The sequence below is a fragment of the Symphodus melops genome (assembly GCF_947650265.1).
Source record: "Symphodus melops genome assembly, chromosome: 18".
NCBI classification, from domain to species: Eukaryota; Metazoa; Chordata; class Actinopteri; order Labriformes; family Labridae; genus Symphodus; species Symphodus melops.
This window is the reverse complement of record NC_136708.1, coordinates 532,839-557,890: the sequence shown is the minus strand read 5'-3', so window position 1 is coordinate 557,890 and position 25,052 is coordinate 532,839. Positions and strand designations below refer to the sequence as shown.

Below are 25,052 nucleotides of genomic sequence, written 5' to 3'. Positions count from 1 at the left end.
TGTCGGTCTGGACCTCAGCAGAGACCCATGAGGGTCACGTGCTCATCACTTTTCATTTGTTTTTGTTTATAAACAAGTTTGTAATAGTTTCTATGCAGGAGGTCACCTGAGCTGCAGCCCGGTGATTGGCTCCGGAGCTTCTATTGTCATTGGTCCGTATAAGCGCCACTCAGAGTAGGGAGGTCGGTGATTGGTGAGTTGGCCTCGCAGTCCCCGCCCCCTCTCTCTGTGCGGATGTCCGTTATGTTGCTGTGTTCGGACAGTGTAACGCTGAACAGCCTGCAGAAGTTTAAAAACACACTCTGACCAACAGAACCGACAGAACCGAGCCACACCGAGGCCCCCGCCCGGACAGGAGCTCCATCCTGCCCGGTACGCGGACAGAAACACTCAGAACCCGGCTTCACCCGGAGTCCCGGCCCGGCGAGGCCCGGCGGGACCAGATGGAGTCTGCAGCGGGGAAGACGAAGCTGCAGGGCCGGCTGCTGGTTTCCACTCAGCTGGACGCCAAAGACGAGCTGGAGGAGGTAGGCTGGCCCGGTTCGACTGCCCAGATAAGCCCAGATAGAGAGGAGGCAGCAGGGGTACAAAGAGACCAGAAGGATCCACCTGAGAGACACGGAGGCTAGCAGGCTAGTTAGGAGGGTTAGCATGTTTAGCTTGGTGTAGCCGCCCTCCTGTCTGTGTAAACAGGGGGGGGGGGGGTGAAGGGGACGGGTCCCGGTTCTTTGTGGGGTTTTTGGGCTTACAGATCCTGCGGAGCGGCTTACTGAGAGTTAGCCTAGCATGCTAGTTCTGCCTAAACATGGAGAGGACTGAAAGGGGATATGCGCATGCGCGATATCCGCTTTAACATGTCACAAGTAGTCTGATAAATAAGACAAATAAACTTTCCTGACACACCGTGTCAACAGTCAACACGGTTCTATCTGCTCAGTGTTTGAATCTAGAGATCTGCGCGCGGAGAAAATGTCTGCAGGTCACTGCCGGGAAGCCCTTGAGCAAGCACTGAACTGCCACCTGCTCAAGTTGTCCTTCACATGCAGCCCGTCACTCTGACATCTGTCCATCAGTGCACAGATCTGAACAGACTACAGGTGTGACACGCTGCTGGAAGGCTGGCAGTGTGTGTGTGTGTGTGTGTGTGTGTGTGTGTGTGTGTGTAAAGACCCTGTGTCTCTGTGTGTGTGTGTGTGTAAAGACCCTGTGTCTCTGTGTGTGTAGAAGTTAGAGCGCTGTGTGGGGATCGTCCAGGCGTTGACCAATGGGCTGTCAGAGAGGGAGGCCAATGATGCGCTCACGGCTAATGTAAGTCAGCGACTGTTCCTTTATCACTACTGTCCACCTGGGCTGAAGGCTCATACAGGTGTTCTACTCTGACTTCCTGTTTACCTGTGTACAGGTGTGTAAAGGTCAGCAGCAGCATGAAGAGGTGTGTCTGGGTCTGTTCACACTGGTCCTCACAGAGCCGACTCAGGCACAGAGGGTGAGACTCCATTACAGCTCTATAACTGTGTGACATCACTGTGACATCACTGTGACATCACTGTGACATCACTCTGTGCGTTACAGTGTTACAGAGACCTGACGCTGCTCAGCAGAGACGGGATGAACTTGATTCTGGTCAAGATCAACCAGATCCTGATGGAAAAGTTCTTAAAGCTACAGGACGTCCCCCGAACACAGGTGAGCACGGTCCCAGGTAGACCACCACAGACGGGTCACGCAGGTGAACAGTGGACCTGAACCTTCACCTGACGTCTGTTGTAATGAGGAGTTTCATGTTTCCTGCAGCTGGTGTGGCTGGTCAGAGAGCTGGTGAAGAGCGGCGTGATGGGAACTGACGGTGTCGTCATGACGCTCCAGAAACAGATTGCAGGTCTGACACAGACTCAAGCCCCCCCTCTGATCACTGCAGTATGTTACGTCATAACATGTATGTGTTAACGTGTGTGTGTGTGTTTCCAGGCGGCGATATCTCCACTAAGAACCTGTGGTTGGCTGAGAGTGTGCTGGAAATCCTGCTGGACCAAAAGTAAGATTCTCCCGAGCAGAGCTCAGACGGTTTCCTGTTCTTTCCCTCACAGCTGAGTTTGTCTCGTCCGCAGGGAGTGGGTGTTAAAGAGCGGCATGTTGATCGCCATGTCAGTCTACACTTACCTCCGCCTCATTGTCGACCACGGAGCGCCCAACCTGCTGACTCTGCGCCAGAAGGAGGTGGACTTCTGCATCAGCATGCTGCGGGAGAAGGTAGGGGGTAAAGCTAAATGTATCTGAGGGATTGCGCCCCCTGCTGGTCACAGGAATAACCCCGCCTCTCTGTGTGTCTCTAGTTCATGGAGTGTCTGGTCATCGGCAGAGATCTGGTTCGTCTGCTGCAGAATGTCGCTCGGATCCCAGAGATGGAGCTGGTGTGGAGAGACCTGCTGCACAACCCACAAGTCCTCAGTCCTCAGTTTACTGGTAACACTACACTACCCACAATCCTCAGTCCACTGTAAAGACTACACTACCCACAATCCTCAATTCACTGTAAAGACTACACTACCCACAATCCTCAGTCCACTGTAAAGACTACACTACCCACAATCCTCAGTCCACTGTAAAGACTACACTACCCACAATCCTCAATTCACTGTAAAGACTACACTACCCACAATCCTCAGTCCACTGTAAAGACTACACTACCCACAATCCTCAGTCCACTGTAAAGACTACACTACCCACAATCCTCAATTCACTGTAAAGACTACACTACCCACAATCCTCAATTCACTGTAAAGACTACACTACCCACAATCCTCAGTCCACTGTAAAGACTACACTACCCACAATCCTCAGTCCACTGTAAAGACTACACTACCCACACATTCCCTCACTTTATACACTGATCATTCTGTTTCAGGTGTTCTCCAGCTGCTGACGGCTCGAACCTCCAGGAAGTTTCTGGCCTGTCGTCTCACTCCGGACATGGAGACCAAGCTGCTGTTCATGACCTCCAGGGTAACACACACACTACACACACACACACACACTACACACACACACACACACACACACACGCACACACACACTACACACACACACACACTACACACACACACACACACACGCACACACACACACTACACACACACACACACACACACACTACACACACACACACACACACACACACACACACACACACTACACACGCACACACACACACACTAACAGATTCTCTCAGTTGATTCTGAGTGTTAAACATGTTACATGAAGTCTGTGCTGTGTGTGTGTGACTCGTGTGTGACACGTGTGCGTTACCTGTGCTCAGGTGCGTTTCGGGCAGCAGAAGCGGTACCAGGACTGGTTTCAGAGACAGTACCTGTCCACAGCAGAGAGCCAATCCCTGCGCTGCGATTTGATAAGATATATCTGTGGGGTGGTCCACCCGTCCAATGAGGTGCTGAGCTCTGACATCCTGCCACGCTGGGCCATCATTGGCTGGCTGCTCACCACCTGCACGGTAAGGAGGCGGAGACTGTTCTGGTGTGAAGGTCATCTTCTCTAAAAATCTAGAACCGACCAATTGTTTTGTGTCTGCAGTCGAATGTTGCCGCCTCCAACGCCAAGCTGGCTCTGTTCTACGATTGGCTGTTCTTCAACCCTGAGAAAGACAGCATCATGAACATAGGTAAACACACTCACCTGTTTGTGTATGGAGCTGTTGGGCCCTCTGCACTGACTGACAGGTTCAAGCCTCCTTCTGTTTTAGAACCTGCCATCCTGGTGATGCATCACTCCATGAAACCTCATCCTGCCATCACAGCCACGCTGCTGGACTTCATGTGCAGGGTAACACACACATACACACACACACACACACACACATATACATATATACACATACACACACATTTATACGCATACACACACGTGTGTGTCGGTATATGTTCATAAAGTTAAAAAGGGGGCGTGGCCTCAACCTCATCCAGCAATTAAAATCAACCAATCACAGAGCTTTACAAAGACGCGCATGATCTACTCACCATAGCTGAAGCCGCTGAGGCTCTTGGGTATTGTAGTGCACAGAGAAAAGTATTGTTTTTCCTTCCATGTCTCCTTTACCCTTCACCTCCGTGTCTCCTTATCTCCTCTCTTGTGTCCTTGTCTCCTTATCTCCTCTCTTGTGTCCTTGTCTCCTTATCTCCTCTCTTGTGTCCTTGTCTCCTTATCTCCTCTCTTGTGTCCTTGTCTCCTTATCTCCTCTCTTGTGTCCTTGTCTCCTTATCTCCTCTCTTGTGTCCTTGTCTCCTTATCTCCTCTCTTGTGTCCTTGTCTCCTTATCTCCTCTCTTGTGTCCTTGTCTCCTTATCTCCTCTCTTGTGTCCTTGTCTCCTTATCTCCTCTCTTGTGTCCTTGTCTCCTTATCTCCTCTCTTGTGTCCTTGTTTCCTCAGATAATTCCTCACTTCTTTCCTCCGCTGGAGACTCAGGTGCGTCAGGGCGTCTTTAACTCGCTCACCTTCATAATGGAGAAGAGAGTGCTGGCGTGAGTCTCACACACACACACACACAGTCCTCCACTTGTTGGTTATTGATTAATAATGACTCCTGATTGGTCCGTCTCTCTGTCAGTCATCTCGCTCCGCTGTTTGATAACCCAAAGTTGGATCGAGAGCTTCGATCAATGCTCCGAGAGAGATTCCCAGAGTTCTGCAGCTCGCCATCGCCCCCTACTGAAGGTAACACCCACTCTGTAGAAATAAAGCAGCCTGTCCGTCTCTAGGTGAACACTTGGTGGCGCTCTAACAACAAGCCTCATGCTTTAGTGTGAAACTCTGAAACACTTCTTCTCCTGTATGCGGCAGTAAAAATGGAGGAGGCGGCGTCCATGGAGCTGGAGAACCACATGTTGGAGAAGGAGGAGAGCTGCTACGACCCCACAGAGGCCGCCTTCAGCGACGATGAGGAGGAGGTCAACAACAAAGGTGACCACAATAACCCGCTTTACCTGGGGTCGCTACTAAGAAGCAGGATTTGTGGTTAGTGAGGTCACTTACGGGGTTAACCCCGGGTTTTCAGTCCTACGAGGGTCGTCCTTTACCCCCTTACAGTCTGGTCTACAGAGCTTCAGACTACAGTCACAGGGGTGGTCTTGGTACCCGGACTCCCTGGGCCAAAGATCGACGATCAACTTTGTGGTCATTTAAACAGATCTGCGATTGTTAGCATTCACTACCTGCTGATGACATCACGCTCTGTTGACCAATCACTGTGCAGGAAAGAAGAGGGAGTTCAGGTTCCATCCAATCAAAGAGGCCGTGATCGAGGAGCCTGCTGACATCACACCCTGGCTCAACCAATTAGACGACACAATGAAGGAGAAAGTTCAGCAACTGCAGAAGACCAGGTGAGACTCCGGCATGCAGCCCTCCTTCAGGTCCTCAGAAGAGCCTGGCGGTCTGGTTTTAATAATACTGTTTCTATCTGTCTTCAGTGACACAGAGACTCAGTGTGAGGTGATGCAGGAGATCGTGGACCTGATCTTAGAGGTGAGTTCTTCTATCTAATCTCTGTGGTGGACTCTCTCTGTGGTGGACTCTCTCTGTGGTAGACTCTCTCTGTGGTGGACTCTCTCTGTGGTGGACTCTCTCTGTGGTGGACTCTCTCTGTGGTGGACTCTCATTGGTAGACTGTCTGTGGTGGACTCTCTCTGTGATGGACTCTCTCTGTGATGGACTCTCTGTGGTGGACTCTCATTGGTAGACTGTTTGTGGTGGACTCTCTCTGGTGGACTCTCTCTGTGGTGGACTCTCTGTGGTGGACTCTCTCTGTGGTGGACTCTCTGTGGTGGACTATGTGGTAGATAGATAGATAGATAGATAGATAGATACTTTATTGATCCCGAGGGAAATTCAGGAAACTCTCTCTGTGGTGGACTCCCTCTGTGGTGGACTCCCTCTGTGGTGGACTCCCTCTGTGGTGGACTCCCTCTGTGGTGGACTCTCTCTGTGGTAGACTCTCTCTGTGGTGGACTCCCTCTGTGGTGGACTCCCTCTGTGGTGGACTCTCTCTGTGGTAGACTCTCTCTGTGGTGGACTCCCTCTGTGGTGGACTCTCTCTGTGGTAGACTCCCTCTGTGGTGGACTCTCTCTGTGGTAGACTCTCTCTGTGGTGGACTCCCTCTGTGGTGGACTCTCTGTGGTGGACTCTCTCTGTGGTGGACTCTCTCTGTGGTGGACTCTCTCTGTGGTGGACTCTCTCTGTGGTAGACTATGTGGTGGACTCCCTCTGTGGTGGACTCTCTGTGGTAGAATCGTTGCTGATGTGAGTTGCTGTACTTGTTGCTGATGTGAGTTGCTTTACTTGTTGTTGATGTGAGTTGCTGTACTTGTTGCTGATGTGAGTTGCCGTACTTGTTGCTGAGTTGAGTTGCTTTACTTGTTGTTGATGTGAGTTGCTGTACTTGTTGCTGATGTGAGTTGCCTTACTTGTTGCTGATGTGAGTTGCCGTACTTGTTGCTGATGTGAGTTGCCGTACTTGTTGCTGATGTGAGTTGCCGTACTTGTTGCTGATGTGAGTTGCCGTACTTGTTGCTGATGTGAGTTGCCGTACTTGTTGTTGATGTGAGTTGCTGTACTTGTTGCTGATGTGAGTTGCCTTACTTGTTGCTGATGTGAGTTGCCGTACTTGTTGCTGATGTGAGTTGCCGTACTTGTTGCTGATGTGAGTTGCCGTACTTGTTGTTGATGTGAGTTGCTGTACTTGTTGCTGATGTGAGTTGCCTTACTTGTTGCTGATGTGAGTTGCCGTACTTGTTGCTGATGTGAGTTGCCGTACTTGTTGCTGATGTGAGTTGCCTTACTTGTTGCTGATGTGAGTTGCCTTACTTGTTGCTGATGTGAGTTGCCGTACTTGTTGCTGATGTGAGTTGCCATGTCTCTACAGGAGGACTTTGACACGGAGCAGATGTCGTCTTTGGCGTCGTGTCTGGCCGAGCTGTTTAAAGATCACTTCAGAGGAGACGTGCTGCCCGAGGAGATCACTGAGGAGTGAGATTCAAAATAACTTTATTTAAAAACTGACAGACTCCTGATCTCTCTGTCTCTGACCTGTCTCTCTCTCTGTCTCTGACCTGTCTCTCTCTCTGTCTCTGACCTGTCTCTCTCTGACCTGTCTGTCTCTCTCTCTGACCTGTCTGTCTCTCTCTCTGACCTGTCTCTCTCTCTGACCTGTCTGTCTCTGACCTGTCTCTCTCTCTGACCTGTCTCTCTCTGACCTGTCTGTCTCTCTCTCTGACCTGTCTCTCTCTCTCTGACCTGTCTGTCTCTGACCTGTCTCTCTCTGACCTGTCTGTCTCTGACCTGTCTGTCTCTGACCTGTCTTTCTCTCTGACCTGTCTCTCTCTGACCTGTCTGTCTCTCTCTCTGACCTGTCTGTCTCTCTCTCTGACCTGTCTCTCTCTCTCTGACCTGTCACTCTCTCTCTCTGACCTGTCTGTCTCTGACCTGTCTCTCTCTCTGACCTGTCTGTCTCTGACCTGTCTCTCTCTCTGTCTCTGACCTGTCTCTCTCTCTGTCTCTGACCTGTCTCTCTCTGACCTGTCTGTCTCTCTCTCTGACCTGTCTGTCTCTCTCTCTGACCTGTCTCTCTCTCTGACCTGTCTGTCTCTGACCTGTCTCTCTCTCTGACCTGTCTCTCTCTGACCTGTCTGTCTCTCTCTCTGACCTGTCTCTCTCTCTCTGACCTGTCTGTCTCTGACCTGTCTCTCTCTGACCTGTCTGTCTCTGACCTGTCTGTCTCTGACCTGTCTTTCTCTCTGACCTGTCTCTCTCTGACCTGTCTGTCTCTCTCTCTGACCTGTCTCTCTCTCTCTGACCTGTCACTCTCTCTCTGACCTGTCTGTCTCTGACCTGTCTCTCTCTCTGACCTGTCTGTCTCTGACCTGTCTCTGTCTCTGACCTGTCTCTCTCTCTGACCTGTCTCTCTCTCTGACCTGTCTGTCTCTCTCTCTCTGACCTGTCTCTCTCTGACCTGTCTGTCTCTGACCTGTCTCTCTCTCTGACCTGTCTCTCTCTCTCTGACCTGTCTCTCTCTCTGACCTGTCTGTCTCTCTGACCTGTCTGTCTCTCTGACCTGTCTCTCTCTCTGACCTATCTGTCTCTGACTGTCTGTCTCTCTGACCTGTCTGTCTCTGACCTGTCTGTCTCTGACCTGTCTCTCTCTCTGACCTGTCTCTCTCTGACCTGTCTCTCTCTGACCTGTCTCTCTCTCTGACCTGTCTCTCTCTGACCTGTCTCTCTTTCTCTGACCTGTCTCTCTCTCTCTGACCTGTCTCTCTCTCTGACCTGTCTCTCTCTCTGACCTGTCTCTCTCTCTCTGACCTGTCTCTCTCTCTGACCTGTCTGTCTCTGACCTGTCCGTCTCTGACCTGTCTCTCTCTCTGACCTGTCTCTCTCTCTGACCTGTCTCTCTCTCTGACCTGTCTGTCTCTCTGACCTGTCTGTCTCTCTCTCTCTGACCTGTCTGTCTCTGACCTGTCTGTCTCTCTGACCTGTCTGTCTCTGACCTGTCTCTCTCTCTGACCTGTCTCTCTCTCTCTGACCTGTCTCTCTCTCTGACCTGTCTCTCTCTCTCTCTGACCTGTCTCTCTCTCTGACCTGTCTCTCTCTCTGACCTGTCTCTCTCTCTCTGACCTGTCTGTCTCTGACCTGTCTCTCTCTCTCTGACCTGTCTCTCTCTCTCTGACCTGTCTCTCTCTCTCTGACCTGTCTCTCTCTGACCTGTCTGTCTCTGACCTGTCTGTCTCTGACCTGTCTCTCTCTCTCTGACCTGTCTCTCTCTCTCTGACCTGTCTCTCTCTCTCTGACCTGTCTGTCTCTGACCTGTCTCTCTCTCTCTGACCTGTCTCTTTCTCTCTGACCTGTCTCTCTCTCTCTGACCTGTCTCTCTCTCTCTCTGACCTGTCTCTCTCTGACCTGTCTGTCTCTGACCTGTCTCTCTCTCTCTCTGACTTGTCTGTCTGTCTCTGACCTGTCTGTCTCTGACCTGTCTCTCTCTCTGACCTGTCTCTCTCTCTCTCTGACCTGTCTCTCTCTCTGACCTGTCTGTCTCTGACCTGTCTGTCTCTGACCTGTCTCTCTCTGACCTGTCTGTCTCTGACCTGTCTCTCTCTGACCTGTCTCTCTCTGACCTGTCTCTCTCTCTGACCTGTCTCTCTCTGACCTGTCTCTCTCTGACCTGTCTGTCTCTGACCTGTCTGTCTCTGACCTGTCTCTCTCTCTGACCTGTCTCTCTCTGACCTGTCTGTCTCTCTCTGACCTGTCTGTCTCTCTCTCTGACCTGTCTGTCTCTCTCTCTGACCTGTCTCTCTCTCCCTGACCTGTCTGTCTCTGACCTGTCTCTCTCTCTGACCTGTCTCTCTCTGACCTGTCTGTCTCTCTCTCTGACCTGTCTCTCTCTCTCTGACCTGTCTGTCTCTGACCTGTCTGTCTCTGACCTGTCTCTCTCTCTCTGACCTGTCTCTCTCTGACCTGTCTCTCTCTGACCTGTCTGTCTCTCTCTCTGACCTGTCTGTCTCTCTCTGACCTGTCTCTCTCTCTCTGACCTGTCTCTCTCTCTCTGACCTGTCTCTCTCTCTCTGACCTGTCTGTCTCTGACCTGTCTCTCTCTGACCTGTCTCTCTCTGACCTGTCTGTCTCTGACCTGTCTCTCTCTCTGACCTGTCTGTCTCTCTCTGACCTGTCTGTCTCTCTCTCTGACCTGTCTGTCTCTCTCTGACCTGTCTGTCTCTCTCTCTCTGACCTGTCTGTCTCTCTCTCTGACCTGTCTGTCTCTCTCTCTGACCTGTCTCTCTCTCTCTGACCTGTCTGTCTCTGACCTGTCTCTCTCTGACCTGTCTCTCTCTCTGACCTGTCTCTCTCTCTGACCTGTCTCTCTCTCTGACCTGTCTGTCTCTGACCTGTCTCTCTCTGACCTGTCTCTCTCTCTGACCTGTCTCTCTCTCTGACCTGTCTGTCTCTGACCTGTCTCTCTCTCTGACCTGTCTCTCTCTCTGACCTGTCTCTCTCTGACCTGTCTGTCTCTGACCTGTCTGTCTCTGACCTGTCTGTCTCTGACCTGTCTCTCTCTGACCTGTCTGTCTCTGACCTGTCTGTCTGTCTCTGACCTGTCTGTCTGTCTCTGACCTGTCTGTCTGTCTCTGACCTGTCTGTCTCTCTCTCTGACCTGTCTCTCTCTGACCTGTCTGTCTCTCTCTGACCTGTCTCTCTCTCTGACCTGTCTCTCTCTCTGACCTGTCTCTGTCTCTGACCTGTCTGTCTCTGACCTGTCTGTCTCTGACCTGTCTCTCTCTGACCTGTCTCTCTCTGACCTGTCTCTCTCTCTGACCTGTCTCTCTCTCTGACCTGTCTGTCTCTGACCTGTCTCTCTCTCTGACCTGTCTCTCTCTCTGACCTGTCTCTCTCTCTCTGACCTGTCTCTCTCTCTGACCTGTCTCTCTCTCTCTGACCTGTCTCTCTCTCTGACCTGTCTGTCTCTCTGACCTGTCTCTCTCTCTGACCTGTCTCTCTCTCTGACCTATCTGTCTCTGACTGTCTGTCTCTCTGACCTGTCTGTCTCTGACCTGTCTGTCTCTGACCTGTCTCTCTCTCTGACCTGTCTCTCTCTGACCTGTCTCTCTCTGACCTGTCTCTCTCTCTGACCTGTCTCTCTCTGACCTGTCTCTCTTTCTCTGACCTGTCTCTCTCTCTCTGACCTGTCTCTCTCTCTGACCTGTCTCTCTCTCTGACCTGTCTCTCTCTCTCTGACCTGTCTCTCTCTCTGACCTGTCTGTCTCTGACCTGTCTGTCTCTGACCTGTCTCTCTCTCTGACCTGTCTCTCTCTCTGACCTGTCTCTCTCTCTGACCTGTCTGTCTCTCTGACCTGTCTGTCTCTCTCTCTCTGACCTGTCTGTCTCTGACCTGTCTGTCTCTCTGACCTGTCTGTCTCTGACCTGTCTCTCTCTCTGACCTGTCTCTCTCTCTGACCTGTCTCTCTCTCTGACCTGTCTCTCTCTCTCTGACCTGTCTCTCTCTCTGACCTGTCTCTCTCTCTGACCTGTCTCTCTCTCTCTGACCTGTCTCTCTCTCTCTGACCTGTCTCTCTCTCTCTGACCTGTCTCTCTCTCTCTGACCTGTCTCTCTCTCTCTGACCTGTCTCTCTCTCTCTGACCTGTCTCTCTCTCTCTGACCTGTCTCTCTCTCTCTGACCTGTCTCTCTCTGACCTGTCTGTCTCTGACCTGTCTCTCTCTCTCTGACCTGTCTCTCTCTCTCTGACCTGTCTGTCTCTGACCTGTCTCTCTCTCTCTGACCTGTCTCTTTCTCTCTGACCTGTCTCTCTCTCTCTGACCTGTCTCTCTCTCTCTCTGACCTGTCTCTCTCTGACCTGTCTGTCTCTGACCTGTCTCTCTCTCTCTCTGACTTGTCTGTCTGTCTCTGACCTGTCTGTCTCTGACCTGTCTCTCTCTCTGACCTGTCTCTCTCTCTCTCTGACCTGTCTCTCTCTCTGACCTGTCTGTCTCTGACCTGTCTGTCTCTGACCTGTCTCTCTGACCTGTCTGTCTCTGACCTGTCTCTCTCTGACCTGTCTCTCTCTGACCTGTCTCTCTCTCTGACCTGTCTCTCTCTGACCTGTCTCTCTCTGACCTGTCTGTCTCTCTCTCTGACCTGTCTGTCTCTCTCTGACCTGTCTCTCTCTCTCTGACCTGTCTCTCTCTCTCTGACCTGTCTCTCTCTCTCTGACCTGTCTGTCTCTGACCTGTCTCTCTCTGACCTGTCTCTCTCTGACCTGTCTGTCTCTGACCTGTCTCTCTCTCTGACCTGTCTGTCTCTCTCTGACCTGTCTGTCTCTCTCTCTGACCTGTCTGTCTCTCTCTGACCTGTCTGTCTCTCTCTCTGACCTGTCTGTCTCTCTCTCTGACCTGTCTGTCTCTCTCTCTGACCTGTCTCTCTCTCTCTGACCTGTCTGTCTCTGACCTGTCTCTCTCTGACCTGTCTCTCTCTCTGACCTGTCTCTCTCTCTGACCTGTCTCTCTCTCTGACCTGTCTGTCTCTGACCTGTCTCTCTCTGACCTGTCTCTCTCTCTGACCTGTCTCTCTCTCTGACCTGTCTGTCTCTGACCTGTCTCTCTCTCTGACCTGTCTCTCTCTCTGACCTGTCTCTCTCTGACCTGTCTGTCTCTGACCTGTCTGTCTCTGACCTGTCTGTCTCTGACCTGTCTCTCTCTGACCTGTCTGTCTCTGACCTGTCTGTCTGTCTCTGACCTGTCTGTCTGTCTCTGACCTGTCTGTCTCTCTCTGACCTGTCTGTCTCTGACCTGTCTGTCTCTGACCTGTCTCTCTCTCTCTGACCTGTCTCTCTCTGACCTGTCTCTCTCTGACCTGTCTGTCTCTCTCTCTGACCTGTCTGTCTCTCTCTGACCTGTCTCTCTCTCTCTGACCTGTCTCTCTCTCTCTGACCTGTCTCTCTCTCTCTGACCTGTCTGTCTCTGACCTGTCTCTCTCTGACCTGTCTCTCTCTGACCTGTCTGTCTCTGACCTGTCTCTCTCTCTGACCTGTCTGTCTCTCTCTGACCTGTCTGTCTCTCTCTCTGACCTGTCTGTCTCTCTCTGACCTGTCTGTCTCTCTCTCTCTGACCTGTCTGTCTCTCTCTCTGACCTGTCTGTCTCTCTCTCTGACCTGTCTCTCTCTCTCTGACCTGTCTGTCTCTGACCTGTCTCTCTCTGACCTGTCTCTCTCTCTGACCTGTCTCTCTCTCTGACCTGTCTCTCTCTCTGACCTGTCTGTCTCTGACCTGTCTCTCTCTGACCTGTCTCTCTCTCTGACCTGTCTCTCTCTCTGACCTGTCTGTCTCTGACCTGTCTCTCTCTCTGACCTGTCTCTCTCTCTGACCTGTCTGTCTCTGACCTGTCTGTCTCTGACCTGTCTGTCTCTGACCTGTCTGTCTCTGACCTGTCTGTCTCTGACCTGTCTGTCTGTCTCTGACCTGTCTGTCTGTCTCTGACCTGTCTGTCTGTCTCTGACCTGTCTGTCTCTCTCTCTGACCTGTCTCTCTCTGACCTGTCTGTCTCTCTCTGACCTGTCTCTCTCTCTGACCTGTCTCTCTCTCTGACCTGTCTCTGTCTCTGACCTGTCTGTCTCTGACCTGTCTGTCTCTGACCTGTCTGTCTCTGACCTGTCTCTCTCTGACCTGTCTCTCTCTGACCTGTCTCTCTCTCTGACCTGTCTCTCTCTCTGACCTGTCTGTCTCTGACCTGTCTCTCTCTCTGACCTGTCTCTCTCTCTGACCTGTCTCTCTCTCTCTGACCTGTCTCTCTCTCTGACCTGTCTCTCTCTCTCTGACCTGTCTCTCTCTCTGACCTGTCTGTCTCTCTGACCTGTCTCTCTCTCTGACCTGTCTCTCTCTCTGACCTATCTGTCTCTGACTGTCTGTCTCTCTGACCTGTCTGTCTCTGACCTGTCTGTCTCTGACCTGTCTCTCTCTCTGACCTGTCTCTCTCTGACCTGTCTCTCTCTGACCTGTCTCTCTCTCTGACCTGTCTCTCTCTGACCTGTCTCTCTTTCTCTGACCTGTCTCTCTCTCTCTGACCTGTCTCTCTCTCTGACCTGTCTCTCTCTCTGACCTGTCTCTCTCTCTCTGACCTGTCTCTCTCTCTGACCTGTCTGTCTCTGACCTGTCTGTCTCTGACCTGTCTCTCTCTCTGACCTGTCTCTCTCTCTGACCTGTCTCTCTCTCTGACCTGTCTGTCTCTCTGACCTGTCTGTCTCTCTCTCTCTGACCTGTCTGTCTCTGACCTGTCTGTCTCTCTGACCTGTCTGTCTCTGACCTGTCTCTCTCTCTGACCTGTCTCTCTCTCTGACCTGTCTCTCTCTCTGACCTGTCTCTCTCTCTCTGACCTGTCTCTCTCTCTGACCTGTCTCTCTCTCTGACCTGTCTCTCTCTCTCTGACCTGTCTGTCTCTGACCTGTCTCTCTCTCTCTGACCTGTCTCTCTCTCTCTGACCTGTCTCTCTCTCTCTGACCTGTCTCTCTCTCTCTGACCTGTCTCTCTCTGACCTGTCTCTCTCTCTCTGACCTGTCTCTCTCTGACCTGTCTGTCTCTGACCTGTCTGTCTCTGACCTGTCTCTCTCTCTCTGACCTGTCTCTCTCTCTCTGACCTGTCTGTCTCTGACCTGTCTCTCTCTCTCTGACCTGTCTCTTTCTCTCTGACCTGTCTCTCTCTCTCTGACCTGTCTCTCTCTCTCTCTGACCTGTCTCTCTCTGACCTGTCTGTCTCTGACCTGTCTCTCTCTCTCTCTGACTTGTCTGTCTGTCTCTGACCTGTCTGTCTCTGACCTGTCTCTCTCTCTGACCTGTCTCTCTCTCTCTCTGACCTGTCTCTCTCTCTGACCTGTCTGTCTCTGACCTGTCTGTCTCTGACCTGTCTCTCTCTGACCTGTCTGTCTCTGACCTGTCTCTCTCTGACCTGTCTCTCTCTGACCTGTCTCTCTCTCTGACCTGTCTCTCTCTGACCTGTCTCTCTCTGACCTGTCTGTCTCTGACCTGTCTGTCTCTGACCTGTCTCTCTCTCTGACCTGTCTCTCTCTGACCTGTCTGTCTCTCTCTGACCTGTCTGTCTCTCTCTCTGACCTGTCTGTCTCTCTCTCTGACCTGTCTCTCTCTCCCTGACCTGTCTGTCTCTGACCTGTCTCTCTCTCTGACCTGTCTCTCTCTGACCTGTCTGTCTCTCTCTCTCTGACCTGTCTCTCTCTCTCTGACCTGTCTGTCTCTGACCTGTCTGTCTCTGACCTGTCTCTCTCTCTCTGACCTGTCTCTCTCTGACCTGTCTCTCTCTGACCTGTCTGTCTCTCTCTCTGACCTGTCTGTCTCTCTCTGACCTGTCTCTCTCTCTCTGACCTGTCTCTCTCTCTCTGACCTGTCTCTCTCTCTCTGACCTGTCTGTCTCTGACCTGTCTCTCTCTGACCTGTCTCTCTCTGACCTGTCTGTCTCTGACCTGTCTCTCTCTCTGACCTGTCTGTCTCTCTCTGACCTGTCTGTCTCTCTCTCTGACCTGTCTGTCTCTCTCTGACCTGTCTGTCTCTCTCTCTGACCTGTCTGTCTCTCTCTCTGACCTGTCTGTCTCTCTCTCTGACCTGTCTCTCTCTCTCTGACCTGTCTGTCTCTGACCTGTCTCTCTCTGACCTGTCTCTCTCTCTGACCTGTCTCTCTCTCTGACCTGTCTCTCTCTCTGACCTGTCTGTCTCTGACCTGTCTCTCTCTGACCTGTCTCTCTCTCTGACCTGTCTCTCTCTCTGACCTGTCTGTCTCTGACCTGTCTCTCTCTCTGACCTGTCTCTCTCTCTGACCTGTCTCTCTCTGACCTGTCTTTCTCTGACCTGTCTGTCTCTGACCTGTCTGTCTCTGACCTGTCTCTCTCTGACCTGTCTGTCTGTCTCTGACCTGTCTGTCTGTCTCTGACCTGTCTGTCTCTCTCTCTGACCTGTCTCTCTCTGACCTGTCTGTCTCTCTCTGACCTGTCTCTCTCTCTGACCTGTCTCTCTCTCTGACCTGTCTCTGTCTCTGACCTGTCTGTCTCTGACCTGTCTGTCTCTGACCTGTCTCTCTCTGACCTGTCTCTCTCTGACCTGTCTCTCTCTCTGACCTGTCTCTCTCTCTGACCTGTCTGTCTCTGACCTGTCTCTCTCTCTGACCTGTCTCTCTCTCTGACCTGTCTCTCTCTCTCTGACCTGTCTCTCTCTCTGACCTGTCTCTCTCTCTCTGACCTGTCTCTCTCTCTGACCTGTCTGTCTCTGACCTGTCTCTCTCTCTGACCTGTCTCTCTCTCTGACCTGTCTCTCTCTCTCTGACCTGTCTCTCTCTCTCTGACCTGTCTCTCTCTCTGACCTGTCTCTCTCTCTCTGACCTGTCTCTCTCTCTGACCTGTCTCTCTCTCTCTGACCTGTCTGTCTCTGACCTGTCTCTCTCTCTCTGACCTGTCTCTCTCTGACCTGTCTGTCTCTGACCTGTCTCTCTCTGACCTGTCTCTCTCTGACCTGTCTGTCTCTGACCTGTCTCTCTCTCTGACCTGTCTGTCCTGTCAGGTCCCTGGAGGACTCGGTGTGCAGACCTGTGTGTCTGATCTTTAGGAACCTGGTGACCATGCAGGAGGATAACTCGGGCTTCTCCGTGCTGCTCGACATGTTGGCCGAGTTTTACCAGAAACAACCAAAGATCGGATACCACCTGCTCTACTACCTGAAGGCCAGGTGAGCTCCCATGATCCTCTTGATGATGTAACGATGACATCATAGCCAGGTGATCTCCGTGGTTACAGGGTTATCAATGTGTGTTTCTGTGCAGTAAAGCGGCGAACGGTAAGATGATGCTGTACGAGTCGTTCGCTCAGGCCACCGCTCTCGGTGACCTGCACACCTGTCTGATGATGGACATGAAGGCGTGTCAGGAGGACGACGTCCGGTTACTGTGCTACCTCACGCCCTCCATCTATACCGAGGTACACACACACACACACACACACACACACACACACACACACACACACACACACACACACACACACACACACACACACACACACACACACACACACACACACACACACACACACACACACACACACACACACACACAGAGGTGTGTGTGGTTCACCTGACATCTCGTCTTGCTTCAGTTTCCAGACGAGACGCTGCGGAGCGGAGAGCTGCTCAACATGATCGTAGCGGTCATCGATTCCACACAGGTAACATGTTCACCAACAGCCAACACACACACCATCATCAGTGTGTGTGTGTGTGGTTTAAGTAACCTGTGTGTGTGTGTAACCTGTGTGTGTGTGTTTAGCTGCAAGAGCTGATGTGTCATGTGATGATGGGAAACCTTGTGATGTTCAGGAAGGACTCTGTGCTCAACATCCTGAGTAAGTAACTCACACACACACACACACCGACTCACACACACACACACACACCGACTCTCACACACACACACACACCGACTCACACACACACTCCCCGACTCACACACACACACACCGACTCACACACACACACACACACCGACTCACACACACACACACTCCCCGACACACACACACACACTCCCCGACACACACACACACTCCCCGACACACACACACACACACTCCCCGACACACACACACACTCCCCGACACACACACACACTCCCCGACACACACACACACACTCACCGACTCACACACACACACACTCCCCGACACACACACACACACACACTCACCGACACACACACACACACTCACCGACACACACACACACACTCACCGACACACACACACACTCACCGACACACACACACTCACCGACACACACACACACACACTCACCGACACACACACACACACTCACCGACACACACACACTCACCGACACACACACACACACAAACACACAGAGTGAGACACACACACACACACACACAGTGAGACACACACACACACACACACACAGTGAGACACACACACACACAGTGAGACACACACACACACTCACTCACGACACACTCACCGACTCACCGACAGACACACACATTCACACACACACACACACACACACTGACGTGTGTCAGTGTGTGTGTGTGTGTGTCTCACTGTGTGTGTGTGTGTGTGTGTCCGTCCACAGTTCAGTCTCTGGACTGGGAGACCTTCGAGCAGTACAGCACCTGGCAGCTGTTCCTGGCTCACAGCATCCCTCTGGAGACCATCATCCCCATCCTGCAGCACCTCAAGTACAAAGGTCAGGGCAACAACCAATCACAGGGCTGAGAGTAACAGCCAATCACAGGTCTGCTCAGAGTCATCACTTCTGTGTGATCACAATCTGTCTTCATGTTTGTGTTTCAGAACACCCAGAGGCCTTATCGTGTCTGCTGCTGCAGCTCCGCCGAGAGAAGTAAACACTGTTCCTCTGTCTGTCTACCCGTCTGTCTGTCTGTCTACCTGTCTGTCTGTCTGTCTACCCGTCTGTCTCTCTACCCGTCTGTCTGTCTGTCTGTCTGTCTGTCTGTCTGTCTGTCTGTCTGTCTGTCTGTCTGTCTGTCTGTCTGTCTGTCTGTCTCTCTACCCGTCTGTCTCTCTACCCGTCTGTCTGTCTACCCGTCTGTCTGTCTGTCTACCCGTCTGTCTGTCTACCCGTCTGTCTGTCTGTCTGTCTGTCTGTCTACCCGTCTGTCTGTCTACCTGTCTGTCTCTCTACCCGTCTGTCTGTCTGTCTGTCTACCTGTCTGTCTCTCTTCCTGTCTGTCTCTCTTCCTGTCTGTCTGTCTACCCGTCTGTCTCTCTACCCGTCTGTCTGTCTACCCGTCTGTCTCTCTACCCGTCTGTCTGTCTACCCGTCTGTCTGTCTGTCTACCTGTCTGTCTCTCTACCTGTCTGTCTGTCTACCCGTCTGTCTCTCTACCCGTCTGTCTGTCTGTCTGTCTACCTGTCTGTCTCTCTACCTGTCTGTCTGTCTACCCGTCTGTCTCTCTACCCGTCTGTCTGTCTACCCGTCTGTCTCTCTACCCGTCTGTCTGTCTACCCGTCTGTCTCTCTACCCGTCTGTCTGTCTACCCGTCTGTCTCTCTACCCGTCTGTCTGTCTACCTGTCTCTCTACCCGTCTGTCTGTCTCTCTACCCGTGTGTCTGTCTCTCTACCCGTGTGTCTCTCTACCCGTCTGTCTGTCTACCTGTCTGTCTGTCTGTTTGTCTGTCTCTCTACCTGTCTGTCTGTCTACCCGTCTGTCTGTCTGTCTACCCGTCTACCTGTCTCTCTACCCGTCTGTCTGTCTCTCTACCCGTGTGTCTCTCTACCCGTCTGTCTCTCTACCCGTCTGTCTGTCTACCCGTCTGTCTCTCTACCCGTCTGTCTCTCTACCCGTCTGTCTCTCTACCCGTCTGTCTGTCTGTCTACCTGTCTGTCTCTCTACCCGTCTGTCTGTCTACCCGTCTGTCTGACTCTACCTGTCTGTGTGTCAGGCCCAGTGAGGAGATGGTTAAGATGGTCCTGAGTCGTCCGTGTCACCCTGAGGATCAGTTCACCACCAGCATCCTGAGACACTGGGCGTCCAAACATGACGACACGCTGGGAGAGCACATCAAGGCGCAGCTGATCAAGAACAACAACCAGCCTCGCAAGAGACAGAGGTGAGACAGGTGGAGACCCGAGAGACAGACAGCTTGAGATAGGAGAGACAAACGAGCCGAGACTTGAGAGACAGACAGCTTGAGATAGGAGAGACAAACGAGTGGAGACCCGAGAGACAGACAGCTTGAGATAGGAGAGACAAACGAGTGGAGACTTCAGAGACAGACGGGTAGATACCTGAGAGACAGGTTGAGAAAGGAGAGACAGACAGGTAGAGAGCGGAGAGACAGACAGTTGGAGACCTGAGAGACAGACGGGTAGAGACAGGAGAGACAGCCAGACAGGTCTCCCGCTTACTCGCCCCACACACACCCACTGACTCACTGAGCCAATCACAGACAGACACTTCTCCTGTGACAGGTGTTATTATTATCCTGAGTCTACAGGTGACAGGTGTTATTATTATCCTGAGTCTACAGGTGACAGGTGTTATTATTATCCTCAGTCTACAGGTGACAGGTGTTATTATTATCCTGAGTCTACAGGTGACAGGTGTTATTATTATCCTGAGTCTACAGGTGACAGGTGTTATTATTATCCTCAGTCTACAGGTGACAGGTGTTATTATTATCCTCAGTCTACAGGTGACAGGTGTTATTATTATCCTCAGTCTACAGGTGACAGGTGTTATTATTATCCTCAGTCTACAGGTGACAGGTGTTATTATTATCCTCAGTCTACAGGTGACAGGTGTTATTATTATCCTCAGTCTACAGGTGACAGGTGTTATTATTATCCTGAGTCTACAGGTGACAGGTGTTGTTATTATGTGTCCTCAGCCTGCGGAGCTCCAGCAGTAAACTGGCTCAGCTGACTCTGGAACAGATCCTGGAGCACATGGACAACCTGAGACTGAGCCTGAGCAACACCAAGAACAACTGTGAGAGACACACACACACACACACACACACACACACACACACACACACACACACACACACACACACACACACACACACACACACACACACACACACACACACACACACACACACACACACCGACTCTCACACACACACACACACACACCGACTCTCACACACACCGACTCTCACACACACACACACACACACACACACACACACACACACACACACACACACACACACACACACACACACACACAGCGTATGTAATGATTGTGTTTGTGTGTCAGTCTTCACTCAGACTCCGATCCTTCAGGCTCTGCAGCACGTTCAGGCCAGCTGTGACGAAGCACACAAGATGAGGTACACACACACACACACACACACACACACACACACACACACACACACACTACTTAATGATGACATCACACTGTTTCATGATGACATCACACTGATCTTAAAGGTCCCTTTTTAAGGTTCATATATTTATTTTTTGTGTCTACTAAAGACACACGTGTGCCAAGTCTGATCTGATTGGTCAGCTAATCTGCTCTCTCGTAATTGGTCAGTCGTCTGGCTTTAAATCTTGGATATGTCCCGCCCCTTTTACCATATTGGGAAAGCTGGTCAGTCCGCGGGGAGCTTGTTTCAACGAGCCAATGGGCTTGGCTCAGTGACATCATGGGGTTGTGATGTCACACAGAGGGACCTAGCGTTACATGTAGCTACTGCTAACAGGAGGAACATGAACAAGACACCTGAAACACTAAAGAGCATCTAAAACCAGAACAAGAAGAATAAGAGACCTTTAGATAATGACATCACACTGTTCAATGATGACATCACACTGTTCAATGATGACATCACACTGTTCAATGATGACATCACACTGTTCAATGATGACATCACACTGTTCAATGATGACATCACACTTAAATAATGACATCACTTCCAGGTTTAGTGACCTGTTTGCCCTGGCAGAGGAGTACGAGGACTCTCAGGCGAAGCCTCCAAAGTCTCGCCGTAAAGCTCCGGCCACCTCGCCACGCTCCAGAAAAGGAGTGGCTCCGCCCACCAACGAGGAGGAGAGCGCCTCCAGCAGCGCCTCGGTACGTCAAATCCACATCAAACTAGCATTAAATCAAAAAAGATACCTTTTTGTTACCACGGCAACCACAATAGTCCGTATCACCCATGTGCGTTGTGATTTTGAAGTCATGTGGATGATGATGTCACAGATCATGTGATTCTGTTGCAGGAGGAGGAGGACTCGAAGCCCAAAGCGCCTAAGAGGAAGAGGAAAGGCTCGTCGGCGGTGGGTTCTGACAGCGACTGATGGAGCTCTCAACCAATTAGAGGCCACCAAAAGCTCTGACCACCAGAAGAGGCCCCGCCCCCTCCCAATGACTCGCACTTACGCCCTGGAAGGGGCGGGACCCTGAGATGCCACAGGCTTACATCCTGCTGGTGAACTGACTGTCACATGACTGTTTCCATGGAGATGAGGACTGAGCGGTCTAAAGTCACTAAGTGGCCCCGTGTGATCATTCTCCCATGATGCACTGGGAGGAGTTAACCATGAACTAAGGGAGCATTTTAATACAGCGAACATGATGATGATGATGATTGTGGGGTTTTCTCTTCTTGTTTTCCTTTTTTTTTTTCTTTTTTTTTTTTTTTTTGAAAGGGGGCTGGACTCTTATTGTGGAGGATCCAAACTTCCTGCTCTTTTAGCAGCTCCTTCCTGTCTGTCTCTTTGCAGTAAAAGCCCCTTCTCTGTTGTGAACATCGTGTTGGAGAAATCTTCTTATAAAACTTGATGTTTGTTTCCTGTCGTCACCTGTCTGTTACTCTGAATGTGGGGCGGAGTTAGGGCGGGGCTACCTGTGATTGACAGGTTGTTAGCACAAGGACCTCAAGTATTCTGGCCACGGGTCTGGTTGTAAGAAAAGACACTGATGAAGAGTTTGATAATAAACGATGATCAGTGTTTGGGGTGGTGGTGTCCCTCAGGGAGCTGGTCCGGGTCCTCATTACAAACGTCCAACACCACCGAGCGGTTTAATAAGGTGCTTTTATTTTGGAGGCTGAATGTCAAAGGATTAACAGGTCAGTGAGGTTTATAAACCACCAGGGCTGATGCTGCCTTCATGTCGGACATGTTGTAGCATCAAGTCAGAACAAAAGTTAATTATGTTCAGGGAGAGTCTGTTTCACACATCGCAACTTTCACACGTCTGCACTAACCACCATGTTTCACCTGAGCTGACTGAGATCACCTGAGATCACCTGAGCTGACTGAGATCACCTGAGATCACCTGAGCAGACTGAGATCACCTGAGCTGACTGAGATCACCTGAGATCACCTGAGCTGACTGAGATCACCTGAGATCACCTGAGCTGACTGAGATCACCTGAGCAGACTGAGATCACCTGAGCTGACTGAGATCACCTGAGCAGACTGAGATCACCTGAGCAGACTGAGATCACCTGAGCAGCACCTGAATGAAGCAGAGCTCTCTGGTTTCTGACTCTATCCTGTCTTATCAAAATAAAGGCATAAAAAGCCCCAAAATAAACCTTTATAAAAACTCATCAGACTTTAAAGGTTTCGAGGCGACTTGAACTCATTTTGTCCCAAAGATACATTTTAAAGTGTTTTAGATTTACTGAGTTAAATTCATAAAAGATTAAAAAAATGGAGTTTAAATTTCAAACGATGAGAATCTGATGAGATCAGACTCACCTGTTGCTGATGACTACCTGAGACTCACCTGCTGCTGAGAACTACCTGAGACTCACCTGTTGCTGATGACTACCTGAGACTCACCTGTTGCTGATGACTACCTGAGACTCACCTGCTGCTGAGGACTACCTGAGACTCACCTGCTGCTGAGGACTACCTGAGACTCACCTGCTGCTGAGGACTACCTGAGACTCACCTGCTGCTGAGGACTACCTGAGACTCACCTGCTGCTGAGGACTACCTGAGACTCACCTGCTGCTGAGGACTACCTGAGACTCACCTGCTGCTGAGGACTACCTGAGACTCACCTGCTGCTGAGGACTACCTGAGACTCACCTGTTCCAGAGCAGCAGACTGACTCAGGTAAGAGACTGAAACTCGACGTGACATATTTGACCTCTTCAAATAATCCTGGTGAGAAGAAACTGCTGAAACACGGAACATGAGGCAGGTGTTCACATGAGGCAGGTGTTCACATGAGGCAGGTGTTCACATGAGGTGTGCCTTGATGCTGAGCGTGGAGCTGTATGTCTGACTCATTATTATTATGGGCTGTTTTAACACTGGAGTCCTTCCTCAGGCGGGTCGGACCTCAGCGTGTGTCACCACAGACCTTTAAATATGAAATCCCTCCGCTGTGCGTGTTTCATATTCAGGTCTGAGCTTTCACATTTATTTCAATGTTTGCGTTCCGGTTTTGTTTGTTTGAAGCTAACTGTGACAAAGAGCTTAAGTTTGGAAAAGAGGGCGGAGCTAGTGAGGAGTGAGGCGTTCATCATCCGGTCAATACCTCACTCTCATCCAGCTCCACCCTTTCTTTCCAAATATGGTCACTTCCTTTAAAAGGCAAACAGTTAGTAGTTCTTTCTAAATACTGTCTCATTCTGTTTCCAGAAACTCCGCCCCCCCCCTCAGTGTTTCCTGAAGCCCCGCCCCAATCATGTCTTTGAGGTCACTGGCTCTGACTCCAGAAAGAATCCCAGAATTCTTTGTAGTGTCTCGCAGTCCATGTCTCTCCCCGCGACCTCCCCGGCGCTCACCTGACCGTACTAGGCTTCTGTCGGACCATGATGACATCAGTCAGGAAACCAAACCCCCCACCGGCCCCGCCCCGCCCCGCCGTCTGCTCTGCCTTCCAACACCTAAGGTCAGACGTCCTTATCCTGAGTCAGGAGACGTGGACCTGACAACACGAGCCGCCCTGTCTCTGCAGCACATTGGGAAAGTGACCACGCCCTACGGCTTCAGCGCCGTGCTGGCTGCCAGCCCCCGCACCACCCGACGGGAGTCCTTGTTTCACCGGGTCAAACCAGTGACTGTGAGGGAGACAGAAGCGGAGGACTGTTCCCCGCCCCCCGGCAGGTCTCAGGTGTGCCTGCGACCTGTCAGAGCTCTGGGTCTGCAGGTGATGAAGGAGCTGAAGAGACCTGTGGCTGCGCTGAAGGCTCTGAGTCCCGCAGTGAGGAGGAGGAGGTGACTGACTCACCTGTGTTAACGTCAGTGGACTGTGATATTTGATTTTATGTTTTTAATAAAGTGTTTGAAATTATTCTGACCTTTGACCTCCATCTCAACCAATTCAGAGATTCTTCAATGATAGCTCTGAGGGTCACCTGCTGTGTTAGCTCATTGGCTCTGCTCTCTCTTTAAATGACAAGAGTTATCAGAGAACCAGGTGTGACCTCCAGTTGACCTCCACAGTGACCTTTAGGCATGTCCTGGGACCCCGGTCAAACTAACGTCATGGTTAAGAATGCTTTTTATTTTGATCTTCATGGCAAGTGATGTTTTTATTTAAAGGTATGATAAAAATCGTTCCATGGTGGCGGACCAAACATTTCAAAAACTGAATACAGTAAATCCTTTTGGAAATAAAATCTAATGTGACTTTTATTTTGAAAGGGTCTGTATTAAAACAAACGATAAATCCTTCTGAAAATAGAATCTAATCTAACGCTCCTCAAATATATTGTTTTACTTTTTAAAAAGAGGAAACTGTGGACTCGACTACGTCAGAGGGAAAGACACCTGTTGCAGGTATGGAAGACGTCTCAGGTTTTCCTGAGATTTTAAGAGAAGGAATTCCGAGTGGACACTGCGGAGAACTTTGGAAAGTTAAAGAACACCTTGGAGAATGGAAGCAGCTGAATGAAGAATTGCAGAAAATGAGAACAAAGCTGATGAGAGGTTTAAAGACATGAGTGGAGTCTGTGGAGCGACATGCAGAACGATCACAGAATGAGAGACAG

The 25,052-nt window shown here is 51.0% G+C and overlaps 2 protein-coding genes across 2 annotated transcripts; both read left to right on the top strand.

Annotated features, from left to right (window-relative positions):
* Window positions 1-192: 192 nt before the first annotated feature.
* On the top strand, window positions 193-21,885 carry ints3 (integrator complex subunit 3). Its single transcript, XM_079368858.1, has 29 exons — window positions 193-527; window positions 1,225-1,308; window positions 1,403-1,486; window positions 1,573-1,686; window positions 1,795-1,879; window positions 1,969-2,035; window positions 2,109-2,250; window positions 2,334-2,463; window positions 2,906-3,003; window positions 3,317-3,508; window positions 3,589-3,676; window positions 3,758-3,837; window positions 4,442-4,533; window positions 4,620-4,726; window positions 4,853-4,972; window positions 5,265-5,394; window positions 5,482-5,536; window positions 6,934-7,037; window positions 16,108-16,272; window positions 16,367-16,520; window positions 16,698-16,766; window positions 16,868-16,943; window positions 17,686-17,799; window positions 17,907-17,955; window positions 19,020-19,187; window positions 19,968-20,068; window positions 20,345-20,417; window positions 21,013-21,166; window positions 21,316-21,885. Exons 1-29 carry the CDS (start codon window positions 444-446, stop codon window positions 21,391-21,393), a joined length of 3,057 nt encoding a protein of 1,018 aa, XP_079224984.1. The 5' UTR covers window positions 193-443; the 3' UTR covers window positions 21,394-21,885.
* A 922-nt stretch (window positions 21,886-22,807) lies between these two features.
* On the top strand, window positions 22,808-24,352 carry LOC306839654 (C2 calcium-dependent domain-containing protein 4A-like). Its single transcript, XM_079368461.1, has 2 exons — window positions 22,808-23,166; window positions 23,698-24,352. The coding sequence occupies exon 2, from the start codon at window positions 23,744-23,746 to the stop codon at window positions 24,278-24,280; it is 537 nt and encodes a 178-aa protein (XP_079224587.1). The 5' UTR covers window positions 22,808-23,166; window positions 23,698-23,743; the 3' UTR covers window positions 24,281-24,352.
* The last annotated feature ends 700 nt before the right edge of the window (window positions 24,353-25,052 follow it).